Source organism: Lagopus muta, chromosome 6, assembly GCF_023343835.1.
Source record: "Lagopus muta isolate bLagMut1 chromosome 6, bLagMut1 primary, whole genome shotgun sequence".
NCBI classification, from domain to species: Eukaryota; Metazoa; Chordata; class Aves; order Galliformes; family Phasianidae; genus Lagopus; species Lagopus muta.
In genome coordinates this window covers 21,310,323-21,320,838 of record NC_064438.1, presented here as the reverse complement: position 1 = coordinate 21,320,838, position 10,516 = coordinate 21,310,323, and the positions used below count along the sequence as shown (strand labels likewise).

The following is a 10,516-nucleotide window of genomic DNA, read 5'->3' as shown; positions in this document are numbered from 1 at the left end:
AAACAGATGAAGAAGGTAGCTTGCTACCTCCTTGGTGGCAACACCAATTTATGGTATGATCACCACACAAAATGTAGGGCACCTGCCTACCTTCTGTATGATGGTATGATGTCTATACACAATGCTCGTTGCTACACTTCTAAAGAAAATACCAACCGACCAACCCAACTGCTGTAAGCAAGATGTAAACTCACAAGGGTGTTAATGCCTAATTTTAAGCATGCATTAGTGCAGTCTGTGAGCGATGCTACGTGATCCAGAAAAGGTCTACTTCCATTCCACCTTTGACAAAGCCAGTACTGCCCACTTGTGCCCCACGAACAGCTACTTTAGGTTCGTAGGGACCAGCCTTACTCTTTACTTAAATCCTGACATTGCACATCACCAGTGAGACTGACACAATTAGAAATCAGTGTGTGTGGCAATCACTTGATTCAACCATATGACCCACCGGAGCATTAAGCAGCAAGCTGGATCTTTTAGGTAAGAAAACTTTGCATATTACATTTTTTTCCCCAACTTGAATGGAACTTCTTTCCTTTAACATGCACCTACCTTACTGGCTTCTTCCAAAACACCAGGTGAGGAGTCTCTGCAATTCCTTCTCCCAAGTCCATGATCTTCATGGTGCTGTATTACTTTCCTGAAAGTGATCTGACTCTCTCAACAACAGAACTTATGCATACAGATCTCCAGTCAACGTTATCAGGCTTCCAAACAGCCTTAGGAAAGGAATACAATTTGACTTGCTGTTGGCTCAGATGACAATCAGAAATTCAACACGCACGTTTTTAATAAAAATCTACCCAACAGCAGTACTTGCTCATACCTCTGTGAGGCTTTCTAGATTAATAAAAAAAATTACTTGCAGTAAAACAGAGGTAAACATTTGCATTAGAACTGATCATCTTCAATTACATATAAAAATATTCAGGGATTATTTTATGAACTGAAAAGCTACAGTAAATTACAAAAATTACATTGATGTCCATAGGTTCGCCCGTGCCATTTAGGCTCTTAATTTCTGTTACTGAAAGAGGGGTGAGGAGTTTTCTATGGATATGTAGCAAACTATTATCTAACTAAGAATGTTAAAGGCTGTGTCAACTCCCAGCTTTGCTTGCTCCAAGACAAATGCAGCAGCTCTCCCCAGGTCTGGTCTCCTTCAAACGGCGCGTGACACACAGATTAGAGGAGAAGCCATGCTTTGTTCATAAACAATTTATTTCAAATATGTGCCCTTGTTAATTCAACAATGATGTATGGAGAATCACGTCCTCCACCAAACAAAGAGAAAACTGATTTGGAAATCTTCCACCTGACTCATTTGCTCATGATACCTTGACAATGCCTCCCTGCTCCTTCCTGAGCTGCTGAAAGTATGGCTCAGAGAGAGCAGAAACTTGCACCTTACTCTGAAATGACTAGAAATACAGTGAACAAAGAATCAGTAAAACAACCATTCAGGGAGGCAGAGGGCTATGAATATACAGACAAATATAAAACATCTTATTGGGATTTCTACTCTTTTTTTTTTTTCTTTTTCTTTTTCCCTGCAAATAAGATTAAAAAAAAACACTTTGACTTCAGAGTCCTGCTGTTCCCCACCTTCATTCTCTCATCTCCAACAGAAAGAAATCATTCAAAAAATGCTAGATGTTCCTAACTCCTTTTTATTTTGTTTTCTAAATAAATGTTTGAAATTCTGTGCCTCTCCTTCCCAAAAAGCAGGCAATGTTGCATGGAGTAAACAGGACTGGACAAAGCAGGAGTTTCACATGGATGAACTGCTGATTATCTCTTCTTACTATTTGGTACGGGTGTGTGCTTTGCATTTCTATTGACCTAGATTATAAGACATGAAGCAAGTCATTTTGGACGCTGAATGCCAATCTGAGCATTAAGGAGAAACTAACAGTGCCTGGGTCCTGGTGCAAGTGGTTATGGACTCACGGAACTTCCTTGGTTTAATATTTACATGGATGTTTTAAAATTATTGTCTGTGAAACATTTTCCAAAGATGCCTCTATATCTGAGAAAAGATAAAAGAACCCTTGATCCAAATCCCACCTCCTTTCAGAAGTCTTGTTAAAAATTTTGATTCATCAATTTATCTTAGCACACTTAAAAGCAGAGTAGTGAAGAATGGCTTTTTAAAAAAGAAGGAAAAAAGAGAAAAACCACCAATCTCTATGGAGACCGTCGCTCTTTTTTCATAAGTAAATGACACTGAATGGTGTGGATTCGATTCTTTGCTGGGGCAAACTCCGGCTGAAGTTTTAATGTTGACTCATACCATTTCATCGCCTTTTCAAACTCTTCCTATAAAAAAAGAACAGAAGATTGCATAAAGTCAGATTCTAAAAACAGTGAACACTAACTTTCTCATTCTTTCATTTCCTCCTCCAGATAACTCCGGTATTCTCTGGATTCAAATAACTGCAGAACATTACTGACCGATTCTCTTGCCTTTTCTTTTTAATAATCTTGGTACTCTTGCTGTAAAATGGTTAAAAACAAACAAACAAACACAAAACCCAAGATTTAGACTGAATGTAACAACTTTTTCTTTTATTTAAAATGGCAGCAAAGCACTGAAACAGGTTGCCCAGAGGGGTGGTAGATGCCTTGTCCCTGGTGACATCCAAGGTAAGGCTGGACAACCTGATCCAGCTGTTGGTATCCCTGCTCGCTGCAGGGGAGTTGGGTCAGATGACCTTTAAAGGTCTGTTACAGCTCAAATGATTTCATCTCTCTTTTCAGCCACTTTCGGCATGTTTTTCCTCCTCTTTCCTCCTTATAAGAACTGAGCTGCTTCTATATTTTTGAGACCGTGGATTATTTATTTCATTTATTTATTTATCTATTTTCCTGAATCTACTAAAGGGAATCCCCCCCCCCCAAAAAAAAACAGGTTTGGATTTTGGCACCTTTCCTCTTAAACAGCATATTCAGTATTTCCTATGGCAAGGCTATTGATGAACTACTGGTAAAGAGCTAAACTAACATCCCCACGTGAAAGCAGGCAGCGAGTGGCACAGCACTTCTAGACTCTCAAGTTTCTTTATACATAAAAGACGACAGAACTTCGGGCAGACTATTGCTTCCTACTTGGAACTCCCCAGGATCTCACTCTAAGCATTAGCTCAGCTTTAGTCAAGTTCCTTTTTCTCAGTAATTTGTTCATACACTTCAGGTAATGCTCATTTTTAGTCACATTATAAACACTAACTACATCAATGGAGGTGGAAAGCCTTGATTTTTAAAAAGTGTATTACCATACAGTGTCAAGAGGACTTACAATGGAAATCCCATATTACCTTATGGGAGTACTGACAAACGAAAATGAAAAAAAGCAGATTTTTCCAGTATTACTGGTATTACTTTGACAATTGTTTAGATTTCTTCTATAACATCCATGCAGAGTTTTTACTCTTTATCAAGGCCAACAGTTTCCACTTTTCAAGGTAGTGGGATGAAAAGTCTTGCAAATTAAGGAACGTTGGCCTCTATGATGCTACACTTTTGATTACTGTTGTTTTTTTGGTTTTTTTTCTCTAAACAATCTGTTGGGCAGACTCAGTTCTTAAAGATAACTTCCTAAATACAAAATAAATAAATTCACTTTTATATCTGTATAATTTGATCCAGAAGATAAGTTTTGTCCTGTTGCTAACCATTTCACGTAATGAATATGTGGCTTCACTGAGAAATCTCTCAGATCCAGGAGAATAAAGTTATCCTTAGGCACTGTGCTCACTTGAAAAAGACACTGGCAACTCAAGCATAAAACTTCATTTCTTTCAAACTACTGTCAGAAGCAATAGCTTAATAGAACAAAGTCATTCCTTTCTTCAGTGTGTTTCTACTGTGTGTTCAACAGTACCACACATTTCAAGTCTTTTCAACCCCGCTAACCACAATACACCATTACCTCTCAAACTTATCCTGTTATCAGCATGATCCCCCCCCAGCCAGAAGAGCAAACCATTACAGACAGATCTATGACAAGTGCTAAATACTGGCAGGGATACATAGAACACGTGTAATTGAAAATACTTTTGACATGAATATACATATCAACTATGTTCCAGTTTAATGGTGCCTCTCTTACCTTGAAATATACTGGTCCTGTTGAAGAAAAAAAAGCAACCAAGAACCAATCCAGCTTTAGTAAGGAAAAAGGAATGAACATTTTGCATTTGTGTGAAATAGCAAAAGCTGAATTACAGATTGGAATTCATAGGAAGTATGAAGAACTTTGAATTCAATCTGTAAATTATTTTGGGTGTTGATAATCCAAATAGTGAAATTAAACATCTCTTTTGCTTGTTTATTGCACCTGCAAACTGGGTTTTACTAACTACATTAAACTAAGCTCTTCAGGATGGAAACTTAGTTTATCATTAATTTCCCAGTGCAACAAAAATACCCTGTGTTTATTTAGAACGGAAGCCAGTCAAAATCATCAATTTTTTGCTGTTGTCTTAACAAAGCTTTGTAGGCAGCATCCTGAAGCCAGCCTGTAACAACACTACCTTCATGTATTAAATGAGTAGTAAAAAGCTTTGAAGCTCCAAAAAGTGTATTAAAAAAATATCTTCTTACTGACACTCCCCCTCCTTCACAAATGCTGCTTCTCCAAAATTATTTGTGGAACTATGAATTCCACGTGTCATAAACAAGACACATCAGAGTAACAAACACACTCACCATTGCTACGTAGACATTCGCCAGTGTGAAATGATTAACCACGAAGTGCGGTGCTATTTCCACTGCCATGGTAGCAACAATGATAGCATCATTCCAAAGTCTGGCGTTGTGGAAGATGTTTGCCAGGCTTATTAGTGGTACATCCTTTAAGAGAAGAGAAAGTGATCAACAGTGAGGTTCTTTCCACTGAAACTGTTTCAGGAGCGAGAAGACTGACAGAAGGCTCCACCACCTGGTCACTTTGAAAGCACTTAGCAAAAAAAAGGCACTTGACCCTGAGCTATGAACAAAAACAGTAACTCACATACATATATCCGCTCACAAAAGTGAGCAAACATTGCTTTTGCATAGACAACTCAAAAATTAGCTCACATTAAGTGTCCAAGCACATATATTTATTTTTAAGATGCTGTTACTTTTTCCCCAAAGATAAGATGTACTCTGAGAGACAAGAGAAGCTCTTTGATCCCTCTCCTTCAGCAGTTGCACAAAAGGAATACGAATAAAGAGAAAGTAGGGAAGTGAAAAAAGAGTTAAACATTAATGGAACTCACACGCTGTTTTCTATCCCATCCCTGACACAGATTTCCTATAAGATGCTAACAGCTATAAACAAAATCTTCTCAGGTAGTCACCAATGTTTTTATTTCCTGAATTTCCAGACTGTGTCTGACTGACAAAACTGTGGAGCCCTGACAGCTGTAACAAGCTCTCAGGGAGCTGGACTTCACATCTAGGAAGGGAAAATACCACTCAGAGGTGATCTGCAGATGCATTCAACAGAAAACTAAAAATTTAGGATGCAATTTGATCCCTTCCTCCTTGATGCCATGCAGATACTATGGAAGCTAGAATCATAAAAGAAACCCACAGGAAAAAAATTACTACTTATTTGGATGAGGAAAGGTGAGATGGAACACAAAGCCAAAAAGGAAGATTAAACAAATAATACATTGCTATTCATCCAGTGCTAAATCACTAATTCCAAGCTGCAGCTGTATCTTTGCAAACAAGACTCAGTTTTTCTCTGGAGCCAGGACAAAAACTAAGCACGGATTTGGTGTAAACCAGTCCCAGTCAGCTTTATATCATGGTATCAGAAAACAGTCAGCACTACTGCACCATAATAGAAAGACAGGCTTGTTGTGTTGGGCCTTGGTTCCAACCTCGTTTTAAAAGGATGATGATAAAAAGATAGAATTACAGGAGACAAAAGATAGTAATGATGTGAAATAGGAAGAGATCAACATTTCTGAGTTGAGGCCTTTCTCTGGTTAATGGATAAATCTTCTTAATAATAACATGACAGTGTAAACTACTTTGTCTTCTGATTTTCAGGAAACAACTTAAGACCAAGAGTTAAAAAGTGGTTTGCATTTTACGATGTTGAACAATTTCAAAGTGAAATCCACAATGCTGAGTTAAGGGCCTATACTGCATTTACCATTCAGGAGGGTGAAGCTGGTGTCTAAGAACAGACATAATATTCAACACCCCATGGGGCAGTGCTAAGGGTGCAAAGCATTGCAGTCAACTGAAACAGTGGGCTATGTCCAAAATATTACCTTTTTTGGATTAAAGCACAAAACTGCCACTCAAAATCAGGCACCAGTCAGCCAAAGCAGTTATGATTTCAGCATTTAAATTATCCTTTCAGATCTCACCTCCTTCCACCCCTTTAAAAGCACAATCATATTTTAGGGTCAAATACTTGTACAAGATGAGGCTGACAAAGATTCAAAGTCCTACATAGCAGAAGGAGGTTTAAGCCTGTAGTACCCAATAGAGAAGTGTTAAACCCACTGAAATGCAGGAAATTGCTCTTTTGTAGCCCACCTTCACAGGTGGCGAAAGTCTTGCAATTTCATCACAAGTACCTGATATACAGTACGTATACAGACTCCTGATACGCACAATTCTAGTTTTAATAATCGTATGTGAAAACTAAGCAGCTATCTCACGAGGACAACATTATTTTATCTGTGTAGCAGGCAGATGTGTACACACCTTCATGTGATGGGGTGCATAGTGTAATGCTTGCCGTAAACAATCAATCGCCTTCTTTCCTTGGCCCTTCACCCTCCAGTAGAGAGCTGCCATGCTAGAGAGGACCCATGAAGTCTGATTCTGCAAGAGAACACGAAAATGAGTCATATAGACACCTTTAGTTAACAACCTTCCTGCCTTTCACTCTTCGAATTTACTCAATATATCGGGATAGAGGATGCTTCACTTAAAAATAGCATTCAACTATTCCAAAGTGTCTTAAGAATTTATCTAATAACATATAAGCAAAAGCCTCATCAATGAGCCAAATAAAACACAAATTCCAAGCAGAACATCATTTTTCTTAATCTTTTGTACAGTAACAACAGCTTCAGCAGTCACAGTGTCTTCTAACCAGCTGACAGGTGCTGAGAATCTAGATGTGTACATACATTACCATATATAAATCAACAATTTTCACCAGCTAAGATGGCTGATTGTTCTCTTTGGGCTCTCTGTTGCCACCAAAGGAGAAAGGATGCTCTGGGATGCAACTCAAAGCAAAAGCCTGAACAGACTAGCTGATCAGGTTTGTTGCCTCCAGTTGGCAGACTCCCATGCCACATGTTAGAAAGGAAAATACTACGTGCTTGAATTCAATGGACTCAGACACTTTAAGTTAATGTTTATGCTCACATGTGCAATTAATTAAGTAGTCATCTTGATTTGATTAACTCTTGTGAATAACGAATGAGATTGGTAGACAGAAGAACTGTGCTTTATTTTCATCACAGCTAGCCTTATGAAGAATTCTGTTTCTCTTCTGTTAGTAGCAAATTTTCCATGTATTTGGACAAAGCTTGCTGTTTGCAGGGTCAAGTGTAGCACATAAGACAAGACTTAGCATACCTAAAGTCAAAAGAAACTAAGCTTATGCAAACTTAAGAGTAATATCTTCACTTTCTGGGAACAATAAAGGCTTACTGACTTCAGTTTCAAACCACAGTAACTTCCTTAGAGAGCCTTCAGTAGAATAGGCCAGGGGCACCAAACTGTTCTGGTAGATCCCTCTTTTGTGTTATAGTTTGAGATATCTTCCTGACAACACTGGAAGTATACAGCAATCACTGCATTCTGATTTGTATGTCATTGGAAAATTATGTCCCTAAGCACCTCTCCAGGTGAGGCCCTCAGTAGCCTTGATCTAGCTAGGAAGCTTGGTTTTCTCAGTGGGGAACACAAATATGCACACATATACAGCCTTGCATATGGTGCTATACCACTGCCTGAATGCATCTGACACTTCAGCTCAACACTGCATAGGGAAAAAACGAATAGGTAGGAAAGAGAAGAACTCTTTTCCTGCCACAAGTGCAATTGGAAGAGCTGAGCCATGGGTTAACTCTGACTTTCCTTAAGCTCCAAGTGAATGCAGCACCTGAAGAAAGACTGAGAGTTATTAAAACAGTTTAATATCATAGAACGGCTAAGGATGGAGGAAACCTTAAAGATCATCCAGTTTCAATCCTCCTTGCTATGGCCAAATTTGCCACCCACTAGATTAGGCTGCCCAGGGCCCCATCCAATCTGGCTTCAAAAGCCTCCCAGGGATGGGGCACCCACAGCTTTCCTGTGCAACCCACTCCAGCACCTCACCACCCCCTCAGTAAACTTTTTCCTCCTAACATCTAACCTAAATCTTCTCTCTTTTTGTTTGAAGCTATTTCCCCACATCCTATCACTATCAGACAATGTAAAAAGTTGGAAGATTGTTGGAAGCCTGTGAGGGCATTATAGATGCTGAGTAGACACAAATCTCAAGTCCAAGTACAAATTCATCCCTTATTTCAGACAGATGGTTTGAGACTGGACTGACTGCTAAGCCAAGCAGTATGTCCAGACATTATTCTTCTCACATTCATACGTACCTTTTCCAGAGCTTTGGCTATTCGAGTACCAACTTGTTCTAATGACTGTGGTGAGTACTGGTCTTTGCCAAGATTCTGTAGCACCTGTGAAAAAGAAAGGACAAGTACTTAACGGAAACTGAGAAAAGATATCCTTCACTTGCTGGCTACTCTCTTCACCCAGCATTTTGCAAATCACTGATTTGTTTGAACCTAAACAATCACTATATAACTAGAGTTGGTACTATCATCATAGAATGTTTTAACTCCATGCATTGAATACTGAGAATTCTAGAAGTTTGTGCATATTCTGATTTTATTCTACTAACTCATCTATCTAGAGCGATAAATACCAAGACAGCAATGGTGTTTTAGTATTTCCCTCATCTCAGATCAACAGAAGATTGGGAAAACAGTCTGGTAAATATTCTGGTTAAAAATCACTTTTAGCCTGCATCATTCTTACAGTCTTATTCAGGTGTACATGTACTGCAGGGCACTTTGGGAGACAGGGCACTAAACGTACCTTGAATCTGCCATGGTATAGAATGTTTTTGTATGACAGCCTTCAACTGTGGCATACCTCTTTAAGTTGACTCTCTCCAGTGTAATGCAGGCTTGCTCGACTAGAGACACCTTGCAAGTGGTCCAAAGTATGCATACTAGCTGGCAGATTGGGGTTACAAAGGGGCTCCATGGCTGGTTCTTGCAGCTGTGTTGCAAAATCAATGTGTTCTGTAATGCTACAAAGGTAATAAATTGAATCAGTCAGGACAAGAAGAGAGAAGAGTCATTACAAAGCTCCCTAGTGAATGTAAACTGCACAGAAGAATCTCCTTTGAACAGCTTGAGAAGCAAGAGAAACTGGATCTTCAGTCTGAAGTTGCATTCTTCTTTGCAAGTCTACTGTTAAAATACCACATCATTATTCCAAATGTCTTTGTAATCCTGATAGTTCCTTCTTACTTTAATGAACAATAAAATCTTTAGTTAATGTACACTCGAGGCCATACAACTGCCTTGCTTTGTGTGAGTGCTTAAGGTCCATACATAAGATACTTACTCAATGTTTTTAGCAGAAACAGCGAGCCATGTGCTGGCCACAGTTGTGAGCTCTACCCTACGGAGTTTCAGACATTCATCAGGACTTGGCCACCCAAGGCTACGATAGTCATGCCTCTTTCCTGAAGAGAAGAAAAAAAAAAAAAGAAATAATAAAACTGATTATTTTCAAGCAGAAAGACTTAGTACAATGAATTACAAAATACACCAGGAAATACCTACAACACAAAAGTCACAGAGCTGCCATCAGATTTCTTTAAGAACAATTCCATATCCAAATACACTGAATAGAACTTGTGGGATCCAAAGACAGAAGTGGATGCTATGGCAGATTGAGGTTTGATGAGATTTGATGGCAAAGTTTTAAGATACAGAGTTTTTCAATAGCTGCAGATTAAAAACAATTGCCATTCTTGTTCACAAGTCATATCTCTAACTCCTTCAAGTTCTTAAGTGAGTTATCATTTATGATGTACAGCTACAGTAAGAACTAATAAAAGCTGATTACTCCATCTTCTGACAATCTGAGACAAAAAATACTGTCATTTCTTATCCATGAATAAAGGTTTTACTGCATTCGCACTCAAGACAGCAACATTTCTGAAACTACTTACAACCTCTCATTTTGGAAATGAGTTAACCAAGGAAGGGAAAGGTTAAATAATTTACTTTATTTTAGGAATCTGATCTTCACTTTTGATCAAAAAATCCACTGAAATCTTCCCCTCACATTTGATGGATCTTGTACCAAATCCTACAAATCCAACTTAACTGCTAGGAAACATGCTTCTCCCATCAAAATCATCTGAACTACTTTGAAGATAAAAACGACTCATCGTAGCCTTAAA

The 10,516-nt window shown here is 38.6% G+C and overlaps 1 protein-coding gene across 1 annotated transcript in view; it reads right to left on the bottom strand.

Annotated features, from left to right (window-relative positions):
- Nucleotides 1-1,205: 1,205 nt before the first annotated feature.
- Nucleotides 1,206-10,516, bottom strand: part of TTC17 (tetratricopeptide repeat domain 17) — a 51,151-nt gene continuing 41,840 nt past the window's right edge. The window contains exons 22-27 of the mRNA XM_048948303.1: nt 9,670-9,790; nt 9,190-9,349; nt 8,628-8,711; nt 6,721-6,840; nt 4,714-4,857; nt 1,206-2,322 (exon numbers count right to left, since the gene is read on the bottom strand). Of these exons, the coding sequence (XP_048804260.1) occupies nt 2,191-2,322; nt 4,714-4,857; nt 6,721-6,840; nt 8,628-8,711; nt 9,190-9,349; nt 9,670-9,790 (761 nt within the window). The 3' untranslated portion in view covers nt 1,206-2,190. The remainder of the gene's footprint in view (nt 2,323-4,713; nt 4,858-6,720; nt 6,841-8,627; nt 8,712-9,189; nt 9,350-9,669; nt 9,791-10,516) is intronic.